This window comes from Amphiura filiformis, chromosome 2, assembly GCF_039555335.1.
Source record: "Amphiura filiformis chromosome 2, Afil_fr2py, whole genome shotgun sequence".
In the NCBI taxonomy this organism is placed as follows: Eukaryota; Metazoa; Echinodermata; class Ophiuroidea; order Amphilepidida; family Amphiuridae; genus Amphiura; species Amphiura filiformis.
The window spans coordinates 95,216,437-95,240,299 of record NC_092629.1 but is presented as its reverse complement, the minus strand read 5'-3'; the positions used below and the strand labels follow the sequence as shown (position 1 = coordinate 95,240,299).

Genomic DNA, 23,863 nt, shown 5'->3' with positions numbered 1-23,863 from the left:
TATAGTTTTACTTCCGATATTGGTAGGCCTAATAACAAAACAAAACTGTCGACTTGGTATTAAAAACTTTAAAGTACTAATTTGTTATAATAGGAAATATGTAATGTATAGTGAAATAGTGCTTTTTATCAGCAGGCAATGTTATCAGTAGATATGGAAGATAGCATTCACTATTGGTTAATATTTGAGTGAATGTGCACATGAATTTAAGATTTGTGCATAATTACCATTATTTGTTATTTTTATCATAATTATTATTATTAGGCCTATTATTATTATTATTGTTGTTGTTGTTGTTGTTGTTGTTGTTGTTGTTGTTGTTGTTGTTGTTGTTGTTGTTGTTGTTGTTGTTGGTGTTGTTATTATTATTAATATTATTATTATCATCATCATTATTATTACAGATAGGATCCTGTACGCGGGATCCTACTCGTCACCATTTGGTCGCATTGTAAAATACAACCTGGACAATAATGAACAGGTTGATATATACAATGTAGGAGAGTACATACACGACCTCACGCTGCTTGGTGACTATATCATCTTTGTGGAGTTTTACAATGGCATCAAGGCCATACCAAAGAATGGTGGTGCACTAATATCCCTCACCATTACTGGTTTAGAGGATTGCATCTACTTCTACAGCATCCACACAATGAATGGTAAGTGGAAGTTAGTTGTTACTTCAGACAATATACAATGTAGATATAGCCATAATTAAAGGAGTGTGTCATTAGTGAATCTCACAGTGACTGGTTTGGAGGGTCGTAGTAGCTTTGTCAGCATCCACACAATGAATGGTAAGTACAAGTTAGTTATACTTCAGACATACAATGCAGATATAGCCATAATTAAAGGAGTATGTCAGCTCAGTTTCATTATGTGCTATTTCTACCATAGTTGAATGACCTCATCCCTCACTCCCTATCTATGAAGGTTCCTAGTGTATTATAAATCTGATTGCCAAAATGTGTAAAAAGACCCCATCAAGAATTTATGATTAAGAATGCGAATTAACACAGTTTTTACAAAACATCTTTCAGCCTTGACATTTGATACTGTCATTTGTACATTTACATTTTGATGGAAATAAGTTGTGTTTGTTGCGCCTCGGAAGACGATACTCTGGACAAGGATCATTGCCACATGATGATATTTTATGAAACTACGTATTTTAGAATCTCAAAAATATCAACCTGTTATTTATCCTATTTTTTAATTGAATTCCTAAGTGGAAGAAGGGCCCAACTGTTTTGAGATATTAAGAAAATCCTCCATGGAGTTGGCTCCTACTTCCATGCAAACCATGATTTAAAATTAGTACTTGAAATACTATTTAGAGAGTGGATTTTGGGCCCTTCTTTATTTTACACACAAGGAAGAACTGGCTGCTGGCAACAAAATGTTTGTGTTTTTTTATTCCTTTTTATAATGGTGGAGTTGGGCCCTTCTTTCACTCAGGTATTCAATTGCTAAAATGAAATGTCATAAACACCCAACATTAGGAAAGGACCTTTTTCGGCATCTACTTTATACTGGTGTGTCATTTTATATATCAGTATAGATGAGTTGACTTCTGACATCAATGCCTGGCGAAATCATATTTTGTTCAGGGCTCGTGTTTTTAAAACTCCCGCCACATCACAATAAGGCTATTAAACAGTGTAGTGGTTGCGTGGGGTTCACTGAAGCATATCGATATACCAGTCCCTTGCCTTTGTTGATAAACATTGAGGTCAACTCATCTGTACAGCAATGGACATTATTCCCCGGGGGGCACTCACATGTTAAGGTGGTACGGGTATGTGCGGCGGTCAAGGGTCCCTTTTTAGACTCATAGTTGTCTTTCTTTAAAATGGCTTGTATTAAAACAATAAAATATTTTGTATCGATATGAAATTCTTTTGTACACAATTCAACAAGTTGCTACATTTGTACGACAAATAATCTTAGTGGCGTTACTTAATTTGTCAATTCTTACCAGAACTTCAGGATATTATATTCTTACTCCGCAAACGGTAATCAGCTCTTGCAACAGATATGCCTATCAGAATCCAAACCTTCCAACATTATGTGTTTGCAATATTTTATTCTAAATTAAATCAGGCACCTTATTCAATGCAGTAATTATTATGTGTTGATGTGTATGTTCCGATTTTATTACAAAGGGAATGAAATAAGGTAATGGACATTGGGTAACATTATGTAATTATTATGGCGCTGATATCAATACCTATTTCAATTTCACACTATATTTTGTACATGCACAGAGATAACACATTTTATAACCGAATTGCGCATTCAATGAAAGCAAATAATTTGTTCTAAGGTTGTGTCCCGTCGAATCCTCTTTCCTAATAACGAGTACAGAAGACCTTGCAGTCTTATATAATAAGACAATGCAATAAACCCAAATGATGCAACAAAAGTGAAGCCCCAAAATCATCAGGATCGGTAGTGTAAACTCAGCAAACAAGGTTTGTTGTATCTGATCCATAAAATGCACTTACTTGTGTATATTTCAGCTAACACTGCTGCCCTTGTCAACATGTGATTTTATTACAAGTGTGATGCAAAAACATGTTCACTATGGTTTAGGAGGTATGGTGGGTACGGAGTGGGCTACAGGTGGGGATAAGTATGTGGTAAGTAGTGGGTAGGGATGGACTTGCTCTGTTTAGGCCTACCAGGGAAGACACTCCAGAAAATTAATGGTGAAAATAAGCTCTTTCATACTCCCAAACAAGATTGGAAATAAATGATGAATGAATGAATAAATGAATGAATGAATGAATGAATGAATGAATGAATGAATGAATGAATGAATGAATGATTGCTGTCGCCCAAAGTGAAAGCAGGTGGTCGTGAAGGCATGCGAAACTTTTGGTGGCTGTTTTGTCATTCTCTTTCAACAATTTTCCCTATAATATAGAGCCCGAAATCACAACCCAGCAGATAACGACACAAAATATGACACCAATGAAGATGGACACTACAACAACAGGTGTTCAATCTATATCAGCCTTTGAGAATGTGGCATCCATATTCCCGTACAATTCGACACCAGGAATAATAACTAATAACAGTGATTTAGGTAAGTCAAATATTATTTGCTGTCCTCGTACTTTTATTTGTCATCCATGAATGATACAAACATATATCTGTGTACCTGGATCGATATCTGTGTTTTAAATGGAACTGTACAATAATATGAAAGTAGTAGAATGGATTGTATATGTCATGCAATGTCCTTTGCTCAATAACTAAAGAATGATAAAGTTTTTTTTTCTTTAATTTGGTCAACAAATGTGGTGTTTTTTTTTTCTTCTTAAATTGAAACTATGTCAGCTTTGACTGCATATATAATAACAATTCATTATAGGGAGAGATAGTTAAAATGTCAAAAACTGCTTCTAAATTAATTTGTTTCACGTATTTTCATACTGACATAACCTATTGCAGTATCCTACCTATTTGAACACAAAAACCGGGAAGAAGATTTCAAATTCAATAGCGAAGGTGACTTGTCACTTACAATTCAAAAGGAATTTCTCGCGTCAGGACTTTTAAACGGAACCGGTAAGTATAAAGTCTGATTTGAAAATATATTTAACCGTCAAGTTTCACACCCACTGTACATGATAAAACCCTTACTACATCGGGTTAATTGTGTGCTAAATGTACACATTAATGATATGCCTACACCAAATGATTATAGATCTCTCTAATGAGTAAAGGATATATCTGACAATGGTAGTAACTTACATCCCATGATGGCAACCGTGCAGATTTTTGCCTCTAAAATGTCATTTTAATGGAATGACTAAGTGTCTTAATATTGATGAATATTGTACGCAATTACCCCCCAGTACAAATTAACATACGGGGATTACATTACAATTCAGATTATTTCCCATACTAGGGATGGTACTATATATAGTGCAGCATTTAACATTTGTTCACAATTGTCAATAGATATAAGACACACAAGAACATTCTTCAATAAATACATTTTTGTGACAGGTTATATCACAGTCGTCATTAAGAAAACCCCAACTGATGATACTGAATACTGGGGTGATGATTCGGGCGAAGTATACCACCAGCTCGGGAGTGCATTGGTTTCAATAAACCTATTCAGCATAAATGGCACTCTGAGGAAGCACGAGGATGAGTACAACCCACTGAATATTTCTTTTCCAATAAAGGTAAATGTCAATCATAGCAAGAGTAGTACAATCTAAACTATACCTTTTTATCTTAAATTATCATAAAAATGGAATCAAAAAATGTTTAGTGTGGCAGACATTCACCAATCATATTACACATTAGATGCTAACTTAACTGGCACCAATTAATATATCCGTAGTACAATGAACAATGAATAAAACATTGCCTTTGCCTCTTGAATCCGTTCCCACAAAATGTATTATTAAGATTTAACAGTTTTGAGATTTTGGTATAGCTATTGTAGTACATGCATACTTTTGGATATATGGTACAATTGTCCATGTTCTTTAGATATGTGTGACTTGCGTGTCAATGCACTTCTGAGAAAATACAGCAATGAACTTGTCAAAAATCTGAAGGAGGTTTAACACTAGTAAACGGGCAATTACTAACTATATAATTCTTCTTCTTAAATACTTCTGTTTATATATTAATGTAATATATGTATCAGATCCAAACGCACCAAGAACCAATAGTCAGTTTTAGAACCGGGTTTTTGACCATTGTGTATGGTGTGTATCTTATAAAGGTCTTGATCTCAAAAACAGTTATGTTGACATGTTCAGATTTGTTGGGGAGGGGTCGCATAAGATATAATTGATTAAACAGTGCTGGGTGTAACCTGACTGGTGAAATTAAAGGCCCATTCAGATTTGCTCATCCAAACGATCGTAAAAATCATCAAAATTCACATTTTAGTACCTTTGCCATTGTCACAGATGTTAACATAGCCTTCAAGTGGTTCAGCTGAAAGCCGTGTATTTCAGAAAAATAAGGCATTTTACTTGAGTCTGTAATTTACAGTATACAGTGGCAAAATAGCTACATGTATTTGAATAGGGCTTCAACTTCGTCAATACTGATGTTTTCTTTCGGTTTTTTTGCCAATTTTTTCATTTCAAAATTACCAAATGACATATGAATTTTGAAGCAATTTATAAACAATTTGAATTTTTTTAACACTTTCGCTGGGATCACTGACTTCAATTCTTTGTTTGACAGGATCCTCGTAGTTGGAATACTTCGAAGCAAACCAAGTACAGCAAGTTAGTTTGTGCATTTTGGGATGTCGAAAACATGTAAGTTAATAGAAGTTGCGTGAAATTTGGATGAGGACAGATATTTAGAAATTTTACATCTGCACTGCCTTCATAACGACTATATTTTGAGTTATTTAAATTTTGTCTTCTTTTGTGCTAAATGATTTTGTGTATATGTTATGTTTAATGTTTATTGGACAGAAATCACTCACACAACTTTTAGTTCTAGCTTTTGTGTCATTACCTAGCTGGGGGGGTTACACCCCCAGCTAGGTACTGTAATGCTATCCGTCCTTTCTTCTGGCAACAAATTGCGCATTTTTTGCTCTAGCTCAGACATGCTTTGACCGATTTTGACCTAACTTGGTCACAACCATCATTGACCACGACCATACACGTCACCTGACTTTTAGTAGGTTAAAGGTTACAGAGGGGTCAAATAGGCAAAAAATGTGATTTCAGCTAAAAATTCTTCTTCTCCTACATGTAACATTCTACAATGACGTCACTTGACCATAAGCATCGGCTATACCCTGTGCCCATAGTGTGTGAACAGAATTGGGTTCAAAGGTCATCAAGGGGGCATTACAGGTATATAACCAAATAACTTCAAAATGCTTCTTCTACCACAAATAACATAGCACAATGACGTCACTTGCACATATGCATCGACTATACCCAGTGCCTATAACTTGTACACAGAATTGGGGTCAAAGGTCATTAAAGGGTAAAATCTTACAATTGCATTATCTGTACATATGTAAGGGATATGTGGCTCAAACTCATTGACAACAAATTTCATGACCATGGAAAAGTTTTACAGGGGTCGGGTCATAGGTCACGCAGAGGTCAAATCTTAGAAATGCATTTTCTGGAAATCTGTAAGGGGTATGGGGCTCAAACTTGGTGCCAACAAACTTCATGACCTGGGGAAACCTGATACATTTGCAGGGGTCAGGTCAAAGGTCATCTTAGGTCAAATCTTAGAATTTCATTATCTGGACATCTGTAAGGGTTCAAAGCTCAAACTTGGTGACAACAAACCTCGTGACCAGGGGAACAATTTGAAGGGGTCAGGTCAAAGGTCATCTGGGGCTCGGTGTCAACAAACCTCATGACCAGGGGAACATTATTGAACATCTTGCAGGGGTCATGTCAAAGGTCATCTGGGGTCAAATCTTAGAATTGCGTGACAACAAATTTGATGACCAGGGGAAAATGTTTGGAACATTTTGCAGGGGTCAGGTCAAAGGTCATCTGGGGTCAAATCTTAGAATAGCATTTTCGGGACATCTGTAAGGAGTACGGGACTCAAACTCGGTGACAACAAACCTCATGACAGGGAAATATTTTGGGAACATTTTGCAGGGGTCAGATACCTCAACAACACCAACAAGCCCCAGCTAGGTTTGTGGTCTATGACCACCATTTGCCACTAGTTCTGGCTTGATTCTTGAGCATAATGTTTTGATCCTCGTGGCATCATGTTTATAAGTGTATTATTTTTCTCATCCTTTTGGGAGAGCGGAATCGACTTCGAGCTGACATTATGTTATTTGATTTCACTTTTTTGTAAACCAATTCTTTATCACTTGGCTTGCTTGAAGTTAGGTTTTCGCTCTCTCGTGAACTTATGGTTTGTAGTTTAAGGTAGAGTTAAGGTTTTTATCATGTTTATGGAGATTGAAATGTGACTTATTTTGGTTAGTTTTTCATTTCGTTAAATGTTTTTGAATAACTGGCAGCATGTACAGTAAGCACACTGCAGACTTCATTAATTATTTTAATATAATATGCAAAGCCGGCCATTAAAATGTTAAGTTTCTACATTGCCTAAAACAATGTAGGCCACAGTAATCACATACTGATGTTTAATCTTTAAGTTCACTGAGTGGAAAGAGCTACGATTCCAATTATTATTATTATTGTCTTTGTCTAATATTATATTAGCCTGTGGTCGCAAGAAGGTTCATTGACGTACGAGGCAGATACCAATGATAAACTCCAAACCTGTGGATTTACCCATCTTACAACCTTTGCTGTACTTTTCGAATTTTCGAAGGTAATTTCTTTAATAATGCTAACAAATTCTTTTTTTTAACTAAAACGTCATATTGGACAAGCTGCTATATAATACACATTTTGAAGTGCGTTATTTAATTATTCTAGTCCATAAAATTCTCTCTGAGGGAGGTTTTTGGCCTTATATGGTTATTGAGCATGCAAAAAAAAGGAGGATGGTGGGGTCAAAAAGGTGTATCATTGCAGGGCAGTGTTGCGGGGGGGGGGGAGTGATTGACTTAATTTTGATATCGTCATTGGTTTAACATGTAAGCACAAAACTATGACAAATAATTCCCAAAGTGGTTATGTTATCAAGCAGTATGTTACTAGTCTAAATCCGTTGGGGCGTGATAGTACATTCCACTGTAAGGTATGTTTTCTTTTTCACGTGTGACTACGATATATTATATCATGATATTATACCTGAAAATTCACATGTATGTTACATTGGTTAGCTGGTATAATGGTTAGCACTCTCGCTTTAGAACCGGCCAGTCTGAGTTCCATACCCGGCGAAGTCAATTTTTTCCATTCATTTTTAATCCAAAATTGTTTATTTTCATTTGAAAATACATTGCACTGGGAAATATATTTTGTGCACGTTTTTTTCTGTAACAGGGCCAATAGAGCCAAAAACGCACCTCAGCTCTGGGCATACTATTGCGTCCAACGTCCGGGCAGTGTTGCCGTCACATTGTCATTTTTGTTTACGACATTGGCTGTAATAGGTTGTTGCCTCATTAAATGATGTTGACCACCATCGTTTGGTTGCTGGTTTAGTTATGGCATAAACGGGATTATGTTACCTCTCCCTGGACGTGATTATACCTCCGCATTAATCGTAGTTGGCCTAAAACCTTGAACACCGGTTGCATAGTGTTTTGGCCATATTTTAGGATGGTCACTTTTTGACCATATGCCTTATTAACCCAAACGATCTTGATGTGGGCTTGACCGGGGTGCCCTGCGCGTGTTGTCCCTCCCATTTGTGGTATTTTGGGGAGGGGGTTAGGATTAAGGTCATCTATAGTTCGATGTATTTCGCTGCAGAAAACATCAAGAAGAAAAATAAAGCCTAACAACTTATTACAGAATGGAAAAAAGGAAAATCAAAGTAGAGAACCAACATTGGCTGCTGAGAACTGAAAATGCAGTATCTCTCGCAAAGCCACGCATACCCGGCCTGCATAATATGTTGGACTATAGCTCGATCAGCCTTAAAAAGCATATACCGAAACTGATCCCCCTCCCGCATTATTCCCGATAATTACACTATTATCATCATCAAATCATGTCTGTTTGCAGGTTACGAATATGACATCATTGCCTTTATTGTACCTTGAAACCATACACACGTTTTATGTTTAACCTACAAAATGATCAAAATATATATTTTACCCGCCATTTATATAGGGTGTTACCAATAATTACTCACCCGTGATTGACAAGTTGGTAAAGGTTCTCATTGGTACTTCTCTCGCCGCATTATGTATTGGTTTGGTCATCTGTGCAATCTTGTGGTAAGTGAACTTTTTTCGTTTAAGATTATAATAATAGTATTAATAATCATTGAAATGATACTGATTAATACATCTTAAAATTGATCTAATTTCAAAGCAATATTGTTAAGTTGCTCCCGATATGAAAGGCAATGTCTATCTTAACACAGTTTACCCCTCAGTATAATCCGACAAGAGCCAAATGAAAATCATGTATTTTAGTGTAGGAACCTTTGCATTTTGCTTTAGACCACCTCACCTTAATTTTGACGGTTGAGCTTTACCACCAGGTAAGGTGGTGCGTTAAACTTTAAAAGGATGGATCTACGATTAGCTTAAGTCGTGTGAGTTTGAGTATAAATAGGAGCCTAATATGCTGGATGAAAAACTTTAGGGGCTGTATGCCCCCTTAGGGTTAAAAATACATGATAAATATAAAGCTCAATTTAAATTCATAAAAACTATAATACAAATTTTAAAATAAAATACTAATGATTGTTAATATCCTTTTCTCCATAATGTATTTTACGTAGGAAACGAACATCCTTGGACAAGGAAAGGATCTTGATCCATGCCAACCTAATGGTTGCAATGGTATTAGCGTACTTTATGACCCTTGCAAGCAGCAGCGCAAAATCGAATCAGGTATGTAATGAATTGCACATAATAGTTGCTGTAAGTCATTAAAAAGTACATGAAATTAATGCCCAAGAGACATTAGTAGAATATAGTTTTGAATAGCTCTTCTCATGGTCGATTTCATTATTTTTAAAAGTCTCAACATTTTTCATGTTTATTTTCTAAATAGGATGAACATTTCAAAGCCTTAAGTGGCTTTCAGTCATTTCCTTCATATTTCCTCCGTAACCTTAATGTGTCTTGATTATTATGGAATTATGTTAATTAAGTCTACCCATATATATAGCAATAATGAAAAATTCAAGTGAGCGATACAAGAGGTCAGGCAAGTCAATGGATCTTAATTTGGCAAAACAAGTCTAAAAACATTTAATTGTGTTGTTTTATTAATTACGGTTTCGAACATGTCTATTCAACACCTGTGAAACAGTGGCGCGGGTGCTCCGTTCTTCCGTATGGTGCTGGCTTATGTCTGACGCTCATTACACATATTACCATGAAATAAATACCGGTATCTATTAGTTCTATCATCTCGTTCAGAGCTATACTCTGCTATTTGATATAAATAAATCTGCTATTTCATGTTAAATGTTATGCGCTGGTGTTCTTTTTCATCAGATCGCCTGTCTTGCAGTAACCATCTTGCGGTATAACATGCTCATGTCAGTTTTTTGTTGCATGCTCGTCGAAGCTCTGCATCTTTACCGTATGATAGTGCTCGTTTTCGGGATTGAGAGAAATTTTAGAGTTGCTTACATCGTTATTAGCTGGGGTAAGGGCATGAATAAATAAAAGACAAACGATACTAGCGAATTCCGGGGAAAACTTAAGACCACAATAATCACAATGCGTCTTTCTAGCATGCATTGAGTTGCTAGTTGAGGTTTTGATTCCCGTGTTGGCGCCATTCTCCGATTTCTTGAGTTAACACCGGCAATTGCTATATGAGTTTGTTTGCAGGTAATATATCGTAGTACATTGAGTAGTTTAAGCCGTTCTTTTCCCGTGCTATGATTATATTTTCTTTAGTTATTACCAAAAACTGGATCCCTTCATGTGATCTGCTGTTTTTTCTGGTACGTGGTTCACGATGCGTAGCTCGGAACTGTACTTTAAATCACATTATAAAAGTCATCATTCTAAAGAAATGAAAGCAATCTAAAACTGCTCAAATGTTTCACTCGATGGCCAAAGTGACTGCAAAATAAACATGTGTCCCGTGAGACTGTAATAAGGGACAGGCCAAAAGTGTGATAATGGGGAGGGGGGTCATGTCCGACCAAAAGGGAAAGGCACAGTGGCGGTGCCAGGATTTTTCCGAGGGGCATTGAGGAAGCAAAGTGAATTTCAAGGGGGACAAAATCAACAAATTTTGTGCAAAATTGCTGCTAAAAGATAAAATTTTCGCAATTTTGAGTTTTTACTGGGGGTCAACAGGGGAGGGGTCAAGATCTCTGACTGGGAGGCATTCTCCCCCCCCCCATGGTGCAGCCACTGGAAAGGCCTGGGCCTCAAGGAAGAACAGATCTTTTTTTTTATTGTGTTTTCAACTGACTGAGTGCCTAGGTTAAAGGTCCATAAGCGTTTGTCTGGTCAACTGGCAGGTTTGTGCAGGAACTAAATACCAACAATTACTAAATGTTTATACTAGGATTTGGGCAGGTAACCTTGTCCTAACATATCACAATGTTCTTCTAGATGGTCAGGACCTTGGTGAGTTGGCATACTATTGCGTCCAAATGCTGAGCGTGTGTAACACTTTTATGAATAAATCCAGATGTGCTGCTAACCCTTTAAAGAAGAAATAAACCAAAACAAACAAAGGCAAGACATACTGTCATGTCAGTTCAATGGGACGACGGTAATTTTGGTCTATTATTTTTAAGCAGCACAATAATTCATTCCCCTCACTAAATATTGAAAAAGGTGTGTGAAAAATGTTCAGTGAATTTTCAAATAAGCAACTTGCTTTACCGCTTTTGTTCGCATCATAATAATTGGAACCATTAAAAGCCCAAAATTTATAACATGTACCGAGGATAAAGATTGGCGCATCAAAAGGAGGGGGCAAGTAATTTTGGACAAGCTGTGGGAATATTTTATAATTAGTTCGAATTAAACAAGAAACATGGAAGCAAACAACCAACGGGCTATATGGAAGATGTAAGTCTTAGTCTTCCACACAGGCATTTGAATTTCAAATAGGTTTACCTGAACGGATGAGGTCATTTGAATTGTATTTCAACTGGAATAGCCCAATATTACTAGTGAAGAAGATTAATAATATTCTTTATCTGGACTTAGCACCATCTCTTTCTTATTTTGTATAACATGAAATGGTGTGTTTCTAAACTATGGTAAATATCTCCATGAACACAATACATCAACTTCATGAACTTCACACAAAACTTTGTATTTTACTTGATCAGGTGTGCCTATGTTGATGACCACCATTACAGCTTCAATTGGTAGAGAACATTTGTACGACCACAAAAGGTATAGTATAACCAGAATGTGTATGATCATTGTATGACCTTTTATTATAGTGTATAATATTGTCTTATGACAATTTATATTTTAAAGATTGACAATGCGAATACAATGACCCAAGGAGTTGCATTGCTTAACTAACACGGACAATCTAAAACACTTAGTGTTCAGATCAGTAGCAAAATCCATGTTTTAATTTGAATATTTGTAATACCTGTGGCTAAATAAATCTAGTTGTTGTCAGATGACCTTATTAGTATTATTATTAGTAAAATGAATGACGCTAATTGGTCTTCCATAATAAACCAATTTATACGTGCCCCCTTTATGATTGTTCTCATTAGATGCTGGTTGACAGGACAGTTTATTTGGGCCTTCATCGCCCCTGTAATCGCCATTCTGACGGTAAGTATTTGGCTCAGGGGTGCAAGACTATCGTAAAGGACACTAGTGACATTTAAAATAGTAATATTTGATACTTTAAAATGCTTCAAGAAGTATCATTCCTGATAGTGAATAGTGAAAAATAGTGATCAAATAGTGAACGATACCAATATTTTGGTTATTTACGACTTAACCACGCAAATGATCTGGCACTTGGGCCGTTTCTTGTCCATGCACCTCTACTTTTCATAACTTGTGTGTGTGTGTGTAGTTGTCATTGTTGATGTTTTTACACAGCCGTGACGTTAGTCACGGCTGTGTCTTTTTTCTTACAGGTTCTTTCTTCTTTCTTCTTCTTCTGCCGACCACTACATTTGCTCTAGCACTTACATACTTACACCGATTTTGACGTAACTTAGTCACAACCATCATTGACCATGCCCCTACATGTCACATGAAACTCGTGGGGTCAAAGGTCACGCAGGGGTCATAGGGGTCAAAAACGTGATTTCAACTCAAAATGCTTCTTCTCTCACAGATTACGTAGGACAGTAACACCACTTGCACACATGCATTGCCATTATCCAGTGTCTATGGGGTCCTCACAGATTTGGGGTCAAAGGTCATTAAGGGGTCACTTCCGGTATAAAACGAAAAACCTTCAAATTTTTTTATTTGCTAAGAAAAACATAGGGCAGTAACGGTATGTTCACACATAAATTGTAGTTACCCTGTGTATATGTGGTATTTTTTATTTAGGGTCAAAGGTCATTAAGGGGCCACTTCCGGTACAAAACGAAATACCTTTAAAATGCTTCTTCTCCCACAAATTACGTAGGACAGTAACGCCACTTGCATAAATGCATTGTTATTACGCAGTGTCTATGGGGTCCTCACAGATTTGGGGTCAAAGGTCATTAAGGGGTCACTTCCGGTATAAAACAAAAACCTTCAATTTTTTTTTATTTGCTAAGAAAAACATAGGACAGTAACGGTATGTTCACAAATGAATTGTGGGTACCCAATTCATATTAGCGTTTAATTAAGCGAAGTCGAATTAAAACCAAATTGTCAATGGGGAGAAAAATTTTGGCCAGGCGTATAAATGGGTTTTTTTTACCCTTGTGTATAATATGGATTAAGCCGTTGATCCACTTGGAGGTATGCACATCAGTGATTTCAGATATGCGTCCACCTATGTTAAAACAGGTGCAGGGTTATTGAATGCATTCATAATGGTTTTGTTAAAGGTTTTTGTTGTTGCTATGATACAACCAATCACTTGGCATAATTGTAGCTGGCAATTGCAAATGGGTTTTTGACTCACATCATGTTTTATCATCGAGAGATCAACGTCTACTGAAAAAAAGGTTAAAGCATCTATGGTTAAATAGCTGCATGTCAATATAAAACAGTGACATGTTAATGCTTGCATTCGCTCTATGGCAATGTATAGTAATCTACCAACAGGATAAACAAAATGGCAACAGTAAAACAATCAGGGTGTGATTGTAACATAGATCGTGATTGTGCAGGACGGTGCGTCATCATGGTGGAATCTTTGTCTTTCGGCGGTATGGAAGGGACAATGTACTTGAGTAGGCAAGTTATGATTAATATGTTAATTATACGATGAAATAATAATGATAATAATAAATAACAGAAATAGCACTAACGAGGATCAATATGAAGGACAGCGATTAATTAATTTAATACATGTAGCGGAAAGATTACGCAACTATACGTATCCCTTATCTCTTGGAAATTTTATTAAATGTATAAAGCCTACATGCATAGGCCTACACATATAACATCTATAAGCCCCGCTATAAGCAGTGCCAAGAAATGAGTGCGTAAGGCATAAGATAAGGTGTGTTTTAAAACATTAAATAGTGCCAGCGTGGGCATTTCAGTGATCGAATAATTATGAACAATGCAGTTAAATAGATTAAGTTCAAACATGCTTAATACACATGAGCACAGTCATGGTAATTAAGGCGGAGGGCAAGTAGTATGACCTATGGTACCTTTCGAAGTACAGTGGGATCAAAATTATTATACAAATGCACGGTCAGATTCAGTTTCGAGTTAATGCGAGTTGATAGAGTACGTAAAACCAATATCCCACAAGTTCGAGTTTATAGCTATTAATGACGCTTCAGTTTGACATGGTTTCTTCAAAAAATCATAGGCCTAAACATGAATATTACAGGATCTAATAGTAGTAGGCTAGTAATTATGGTAGGCAATAAGTACAAGGATAACTAGCGGGGAACAATATTAATCAAGCAACAAATGGTAGGGTCAAGGAGGTTACACTAAATTCATGGTTCTATTACTAATGAAAAACAGAATAAGAAGAAAGAAAAACTATTGTTTATCAAGAGAGATAGACCAGCTCTATATAATGGCAGAGTCTGGATCTTATCAAGTAATGAAGGGAAAACAATCTGACAAATAGGGATGGTCACTTAAGTCACAAATAAGGAAAATGGAAGTATAAGTAATAGGTCTAATATAAATATAAAAAATAATAAGCAGATACAGTAATAGCAAAATGAAACCCCAATTGTAAGGGTAATGATAGATATAATATAGATATGCAGTAAAATATAAAAACGGGAAGTAAAGAAGGCCAACAAGAAAAAATATCTTATTTTCTGGAGGTAAACAAATTGGGATGGTCACTTAGGTCACAAATAAGGAAAATGAAGTTTAAGTACTGTATAAATATAAAAAATAATAAGCATACCAGATACAGTAATAGCATCTAGTAGATTAAAATGAAACACATTTTGTAAGGGTAATGATAGATACAATATAGAATTATAGATATGCAGTAAAATATATAAATAGTCCTTCAAGAACATAAATTAGTAACAAGGTAGAAATGACCGATTAGTGGATCTGCATTATACAATTTAATATAACTATATCAAAGAATACATACAGGTAATATAGTGCAAGAAGAAAAAATAAATACAAAATAAATGGAATTGAGTATATTAGGCCTTAGGCCTAATATTAAAAAAATTATAAATTACATGCGTTTAAGGGTAGACGAGGTATTGTTGGTCGAAGCAATCTAAAAATCGATTTTCATTATCTAGATCAATATATTATTGAAAGTTAACACCTTGATGTTTTGCAAAGTTCTACAAATCGTATACTTTGCAAACTTGCTTAATTTATTGTTGTTAATGAGCTATGTACGTTTTACAAAAGTGTTGTTGTTTCAGCCCTCTTTACAACGTAACTCAAGAACCGCAGCACCTATCATAAAAGTATATCTGTGATATTTTGATTCTTCTACACGCTCGCTATGAATTGAGCAATGCAGTTTTTGCCAAAGCTCACAACCATTCATAAGATACTGTGAACTACCAAATCACAACAGTTTAAAATAATTAATAACCTTAAAGAGATTCTTTTGGGGGGTTGTCAATTAATACGAGTTATATTATTGAATTCGTGCTTTCGCACAACTCCAGCGATGGTTTAGGACGTTTGTAGTGCAAGTATCGGGTAAAGCGCGAGAGGCTTGGTTAAAAAGAATGATAAAAACAAAAATTGTCTGGTACAATTGTAAAATTTGAGAACCCTTAAATGCTTATTACAGTGTGTAGCAAATACCCTGGCTGATAATATGGAACATAGGCATATCAAAATATTGTAGTTGGCATGTATTTAAAGAAATTCTTTCGGGTGGTTGTCAATTTAATACCAGTTATACTCCATCGATGGTTAGGACGTTTGGAGTGCAAGAACGAGAGGCCTAGTTAAAAAGAATGAAAAAAAAAAACAAAAACAAAAAACTGACTTGTGCAAATGTAAAATCTGAGAACCCTTATGCTTATTACAGGGTTAGCAAAAGCTAGCAAATACCTTAGGTACTGGCTAATAGTGCGGAACATAGGCAGACCACATGGCATATTCGTACAGGCAAGAAATATATTTTGAGTATAGGCCTACACTAAAAAGCCGAACTATTATGTATATAGGCATTCATGTTTGTAGGTGGTATTTATAAAGTATGCGGACACATCAAATATGGTTAAGAGGTATATGTATGTAGGCAACGGGCAAGGAATACATGATTATACAAAATAGATGAGACAGTAGGGGGAGCAGTTATATGAGGAAGCCACTAATTGCATAGTGCGTTGTGATGTTAGCCACCATTTTCATTATAGTTAAACAGCTAATGTAGTAAGAGAACAAAACAAGCCTAAGTTGAAAGGGCAAAGGTCACATTCGCGAATTCACATGCATACAATGAGCTACAATGTCAAACAATTTTATAACAAATAGACGTTTTAAAAATAAAAACAAAGGAGTAGGCCTATAGTTATAATTTACAGACGTCTATAAAAGAAACATGGCAGAACAGACACCAACAGACAAATCATATCTGCATATCATAAAACAGTAGTATAAGACATACAGTGTATAGCATCAGTTGTCTCTTGCTGTGTATTTTTGTTTCATTTCAGAAATTCATAGTGTTGATGTTGTGGAATTAGCATAGGCCACTTGTGAACATTACGAACATGAACAATATCGTGTGGGACATGGCAAAATGTGTAGGGGACATCATGCATGGTATAAAGTTCAGTCTACAACAAGCGACAATTGGCGGTACTTCACAAGGCGAAGTTCCTGAGCTCATGGAAATTATAAACAAATTCACGCAGGAACGTGTGGACATGCATGAACACATGGATATATATCGATTCGTTATCTAAATCAATATGTCATGGAAAAATAAAACGTTGATGTTTTGCAAAGTTAATTCTACAAATCATATACCGTGAAAACGTCAGCTTGAAAACGTGTTGGATTATTGTATTGTTGTTAAGGAGTTGGTACCTCCACACTTCTTACAAAAGTGTTGTTGTTTCAGCGTTTGTTACAACATAATTCAAGAACCACATGACCTATGTGTATCTGTGATATTTAAATTCTTCTACACACTTGCTATGAAAGGATGAAGGCAATTTCGGCAAAAGCTCACCACCAATTGCAAGCTAGGTGCTGTGAACTACCAAATCGCAAGGACCGGATGTGCGAACGTTTCTCACATGTGCAGGAATTTTTACGTGTTTAGGTGAACGATGTTGTAAACCAGAGAAAACCGTTAAAATCGATGCACAGTCGATTACAATATTAATAGTCGCATCACCGCATCATCAACATATTTGTCAGGGGTGTGACAGCTTGGAATTGGCATTTGATGAAAGCTCAGATGAAAACAAAAAACAATGCAAGTAGTTTGTAGTCACAAAACAAAGTCAAGCAAACTTTATTTGGAAACGGCATGATCATCACTAGAGCTAAACAATGACCAAAAAAGGACAATGAACTACAAGTATACAGTACAGGATTAAGCCGTCTAAGATACATTTAATTTGGTTTCCTTGGGGACACAAATTGAAATTTAATTCCTGAAATGCATAATAAAGCAAGTTGGTAACATATATTGATATAACACTCTTGCTATGAACCTCACAGTTGGCAAAGGCGAAATGATAAAACAAGTTCATAAAAGAAAAATTGTATATATATCCTGTATGAAAATCCTTTGTAAATATTGAAACGATACACGCTGCAATTGGAAGGTTTTCCTGCTTTTATCCCACGAAGGTTTTGATTAGGTTTTTCTACGTTCCAATTGCATCTATTCGGTATCACTTCAGTGACAGTATGAAATCCAAATGATTGATATGGGAATTTGTGTTTGATATGTATGATTCAAAATATATGTGTTCATTTTATTCAACATTTATTTGAAAACCGTTACATGTAAGAAATAAAATATACGGTAAAGCATTTAGCCACTTCAATGCTTAAAATCAGTTCTCGAGGTGCTAATCGCTTTAAAACCCAAAAGTAATTTGGGCAATTATGTTGGCCAATCGTGTGCCACTCTAAAATCACAATCATCAACTCAGCTCCACAAGTGAAATAATTCTTTATCCTATAAAGCCGAGTAGCGCCAGCTAACTTCATGCTACATGTTCCATGTTGCATCCAGGAGCATTGAATCATTGAAATTGAAAAAAAAGGGGCGGGTGTTAAGCAAGTTCCTTTTGAAATGAAGGAACTTGTTTGGCAGTTATTTTTCGGCTTTCAATGATATTCTGCATTAATTATATGCATTTATGACAAATCATGGCAAATGACATGGTCATTATTTGAAATCGAATATATTTTCAATAGTAACTACATGTAACCTTTAATACATGTGTGTAAGTATGGAATTGGGTGTTATAAAATACACACGATAAGAATTCCAAATGGGATGGCCTTTCAATTTTTAAATTGAAATTAAAATGCGCGTGATTGTTTTGTCTGCGTTTTGGGATCTTTTTGGGCTCAATTACAGCGCTGATTATGTTTGTCACGGCTTTTAGGCTTTTACTCCATAGGATATTGGTGCCAATTAGCGCAGATTATGTTCATGTTGCGTCAGGTTGGGTACTTTCCATGGAGTTGGAAATATGGTGCCAAGTAGTGCGGATTATGTATGTGATACATTATGTAAGAATCAAATATTCTATATATGAATGATAATAACGTCATAAAGAAATATTGTGCCTTTAAATATGCGCAGATTATGGTATTGTCTGGTGTAGGGGCATTTTCTTTGGTATGAGATACTTAAGAAATCCCATAGCGGATATTCTTTATAAATAAACCAAATGATCTCTCGGTTGGTATAGAACATGACCACCACAAAAAGTGTTGTCTCCCATGTTTGTTGTTTTTGAGTTCATTGACAAATGGTATTTTTCATTTGGGGTTAAATGTCATTAAGGGGTCACTTCCGGTGTAAAACGAAAAACCGTCAAAATGTTTTATTTGCTCAGAAAAATATAGGACAGTAACGGTATGTTCACACATGAATTGTGGGTACCCAATTCATATGTGGTATTTTTCATTTGGGGTCAAAGGTCATTAAGGGGTCACTTCCGGTCTGAGACGAAAAACCTTCAAAATGCCCCTTTCTGCCACAAATAACATAGCAAAGTGGTGCCACTTGGACCCATACATTGACATTAGCCAATGTCTATGGGCGTTTTATATATTTTGAGGTCAAAGCTCATTAAGGCGTCAAAACACGGCTGTGTTCGTGGTCTTAGACCACAGCTAAGTCTAGTTATTATTGTTATTATTATTATTATTATTATTATCAATTTAGATGACCTTATTATTATTATTATTATTATTATTATTATCATTTAGATCAACTTAGTAATCCTAGTGATCATCGTGTGCAAAACCTTGGGAGTAGCTGAGGCTGATAAACAGGACGGAATTCATTCCATCCGGTAGGTTATCGACCTATAACATATGAAACATTTGGATCCAGAGCAATTATAGGTGACAAGATCATTCAATATTTTCAAAGGTAGCAATTATAGGTGACAAAATCATTCAATATTTTCAAAGGTAGCAATTATCAATTTGAAATACAGGCAAATATAGTCATAACTTCTCAACCATGTGTCCTAGTGACATCAGAATTTCAGTAAAGTGTGCTAAGTTACTGAGTAGATGGTGATAAGACAATATTCAGAATTGTCTCTTTTAGTCTGATTGGATCACACCTTCTTATATATACAAGCGGTAAGACCTGAAACCGTTAAATTCTTAAAGGGACCCAAAATCACAAAAAGGGCATATTTTGTTTATTTAGCACTTAAAACATAGCTACGCCTAAACAATGTCAAAACATAGCTACGCCTACACAATGTCAAAACATAGCTACACCTAAGCAATGTCAAAACATAGCTACACCTAAGCAATGTCTTGTTGTTCTATTTCTCCAACAGAATTGGACTGCGAAGTACAGTCTTGTTACTTCCAATGGTTGGAGTAACTTGGCTGATTGGGCTCCTTGGCAACACCAACATAAACGTCGCGTACGTTTTTGATTTGCTGAGTGCATTGCAGGTGAGTGTGGACACCGGGTGTAGACGTTTATCAATGGGGAAACCTCATAAGCCATCGTACATGTTTATAAAGCAAGAGTATTGTACGACGGTCATTCAAAAGTTCTGCTTCCACCCTCATATCTCAGCTTCTGCACATTGTAGCGCTTCTATATTTTATATGATTATAATCTCTTATTGCAATTGGTGTTGGCGCAGTAAAATGAAATTAGGATTCTGTGTCTCGGAAATGGAGAAAATATATACATATATCTACAAAGACGACTAAACAATACCAAATTGAAACGGCCATAAAATACCATTTGATCTCTTCAAATGGTTTAAATTGTAGCTGACATAAAGAAAACAATATTGAAATTATCTAAAATGACAAAAAAAGGCTTATTCCCTCTACCATAAAATGTTGCCTTTTAGGAAAGAAAAAATAAGATCAAATAAGAACTCAGTAATAAAATTTGATGTTCCCTTAAAAACGTGCATATCGAGCTAATCTCGTAGGGGATACACATAATATTTTTACCGTTTCCGGTGTGTCAAATCTTATTTTGGTTCTGAGGTCAGCTACACAAATTTGTAACAGGTATACACATTTGCTCTTATTTGAAGGTGACACTCTAATGTATAATAATGCTGAATACTATTGAATTGAAAATCGGAAGGAAGTCACGATTTCTTTTTACCTTTGTAATTTAGGGCCGAATGCGTAAATAACATGTTAATAATAAGACTACCACTGTTTTCTAAAGGACATTACCATTGCTGTAATTGTAAACATGGTCTGTTATTGATAATACCCTCTCTCTAGAAAAAAAAAGGTAGCTGTAATATTTGTCACTTGCCTTGTTGGATGTTTTACATTTCTTTCCATATATGCTATATACAAGCATAACATGATGTTTTTTCACATTGCTCGCGCTTCAGCTTATATATCCACACCTCATCAGGACCCAAGCTTGTCTTTTGCACTGTGCGACCGTTTACTTAAACACAGAAAGAATGATGTTTAATGTTTTGGTCTACTACATGATTTATGTATATTGTTTTCCTCTAGGTTTTTTTTTGGCATTTCTGCCACATGATATGTTTACACATTTGTCAATATTATTTTCTGTTAAATTCAGGGGATCTATCTAGTTTTCGTCACCTGCTATGTCAACTCAGAGGTACGTAATTGTAACCCGTAAAAAGGTTCTATTCGAATTTCCTTGGATAAAATGGTCCAAAATATAATCAAATTATGTTTTAAAAAAACACCCAAAGTAGCAAATACAAACCGTGTGCGTTAAAACAATAAACAAACAAAAAGAAAAACAACAACATTTAAATATTGTTTAATATTCACAAAAATTTTGCACGCATATTATAGGCAATCAAATGGGTGTGACCAGGTCGATAGCCCCTTCCCGACACTTTATCCTATTATTAGAGATTTTGGCTGCAGAAGAAAGCTCGCATTTGTTCTCATATATACCAGATTTTAAGCCTGGATGTTTAGATGTTATGGCGAAATATGATAGCATCATCCACCCATGGTGGGATACCACAATTCTGTTCTATGGGCTGACGTGAAACACGTTTTTGCTTCTAACATCAAAACCGTTTGTGTAATTTAATTTATTGAATTCAAAACTTTTGTATCAGATTATTTAGATACAGCCCTCAATGTTAGGTATAAAACAGAATATATAAAAAAGACCGTCCCCTTTAATATAAACTAATATTATTTTGGTTATTTGTTACTCCCAATGCTTATAATGTAAACATGATTTGATTCCCTTGTGGTTAAACAGAGAAGTTGGTTTAAATCACTTTCAACTTCTGTTGGTATGGTCTCAAGTACTATCCAGATCGATAAATAATACTGATTAAATTATTGATTTTCAGGTTCGTAATGCATTGAAGAGCGAATGGAGAAGAAGAACTGGACGGGTCGACCATATAAACGTAAGCCAAAATATAAAACTAATTAAAAATTGCACCATTCATAGATTATAGATGAAAAAATCAAGATAAAAACAAGCTTTGGATCCCAGCAGAATCTCTACTAAAAGCAAAGTCTTTTATCGCGATTCTACAAAAATCAAAAGCTCAGTCCAATAACGAAAACTTTGTTCATAACTATTAAAGACAAAGTGCGCGGTCAAAATGACAACAAATTACACAAACGTTTGTGACGTACATATCACCTTTATTTTTTGTGTTGACTTTGGACTTAAGAAGTCTATTTTTCTGTCCTGAATTACCTTCCTTATTCCTGAATTTTCTTCTTTATATTATACTGTTTGTATTTTGGTAATTTAAATATAGATTCTTATATTTATTATTATTATAACAACATTCTTTTCGATGGGTGTCATTTTCTTTGGGAGCAGTCTCAAATGTTGGTGGTCCTATGTTTTGTACACCAAAAATGGAGTTGTAATTTATAATAATAAGACAAACGTTTAGCTTTATTAGTTTATCATTGGTTTTATTTTATCATTATTATTATTATTATTATTATTTATTATTTATTATTTATTATTTATTATTTATTATTTATTATTATTATTATTATTTATTATTTATTATTATTATTATTATTTATTATTTATTATTTATTATTTATTATTATTATTCAATACCAGGCTATGGGCATTGCAATGTCACGACTGAACACCAATGAAAGATCTAGAAACGTTGTTAATGACACTGAAAGAGGATTGACCAATTCGGTTGCAAATCAAGGTGCTGGCGTTGAAAACACTGCAGATGACGCAAATAACGCTGCAGATAACAAGGAAAAAGCCATTAGCCATGACGTTGTTGCTGACATCCATAACGATGCAAATCAAGGTGATGGCATCGAAAACACTGCAGATGACGCAAATAGCGCTGCAGATGACAAGGAAAAAGCCACTAGCCATGACATTGTTGATGACACCAATAACGATGCAAATGAAGGTATTGGCGTTGAAAACATTGCAGATGACGCAAATAGCGCTGCAGATGACAAGGAAAAAGCCACTGCCCATGACGTTGTTGATGACACCAATAACGATGCAAATCAAACTGCTGGCGTTGAAAACACTGCAGATGACGCAAATAACGCTGCAGATAACAAGGAAAAAGCCATTAGCCATGACGTTGTTGCTGACATCCATAACGATGCAAATCAAGGTGATGGCATCGAAAACACTGCAGATGACGCAAATAGCGCTGCAGATGACAAGGAAAAAGCCACTAGCCATGACATTGTTGATGACACCAATAACGATGCAAATGAAGGTATTGGCGTTGAAAACATTGCAGATGACGCAAATAGCGCTGCAGATGACAAAGAAAAAAAACACTAGCCATGACGTTGTTGATGACATCAATAACGATGCTGACAAACATAATGCAACTGATAAAGACAACGCCGGTTGCGGTGTTGCAGATAATAATATTGATGTCGCCGATAACATTATTGATGGCGCCAATAGCGCGGTGGCGCCAGTAAGATTGTAAACGACAATATCAAGCGGCATAGTACACGCAACACGTGACGTTCGAGGCTGGCGAAAATACAAGGCTGACAGCC

At 35.6% G+C, this 23,863-nt stretch overlaps 1 protein-coding gene and 1 long non-coding RNA gene across 2 annotated transcripts; both read left to right on the top strand.

Annotated features, from left to right (window-relative positions):
- Positions 1-327: 327 nt before the first annotated feature.
- LOC140145134 (adhesion G protein-coupled receptor E1-like) lies at positions 328-23,636 on the top strand. Its single transcript, XM_072166916.1, has 16 exons — positions 328-662; positions 2,933-3,094; positions 3,463-3,579; positions 4,024-4,208; positions 5,233-5,309; positions 7,221-7,332; positions 8,748-8,854; positions 9,367-9,478; positions 10,091-10,244; positions 11,902-11,968; positions 12,307-12,367; positions 19,592-19,677; positions 20,182-20,302; positions 21,423-21,464; positions 22,186-22,245; positions 22,929-23,636. Exons 1-16 carry the CDS (start codon positions 656-658, stop codon positions 23,634-23,636), a joined length of 2,178 nt encoding a protein of 725 aa, XP_072023017.1. The 5' UTR covers positions 328-655.
- On the top strand, positions 13,444-17,687 carry LOC140146863 (uncharacterized). Its single transcript, XR_011858329.1, has 2 exons — positions 13,444-13,716; positions 13,762-17,687. It is a non-coding gene; the product is annotated as an uncharacterized lncRNA (long non-coding RNA).
- Positions 23,637-23,863: the final 227 nt, after the last annotated feature.

What these genes read in the sequence shown, in the direction of transcription:
- LOC140145134 (XM_072166916.1), top strand. An exon ending in CATTTGTACGACCACAAAAG is followed by an intron (nt 11,969 to 12,306) that starts GTATAGTATAAC and finishes TGTTCTCATTAG; the next exon opens with ATGCTGGTTGACAGGACAGT. An exon ending in CTGTAATCGCCATTCTGACG is followed by an intron (nt 12,368 to 19,591) that starts GTAAGTATTTGG and finishes ATTATCATTTAG; the next exon opens with ATCAACTTAGTAATCCTAGT.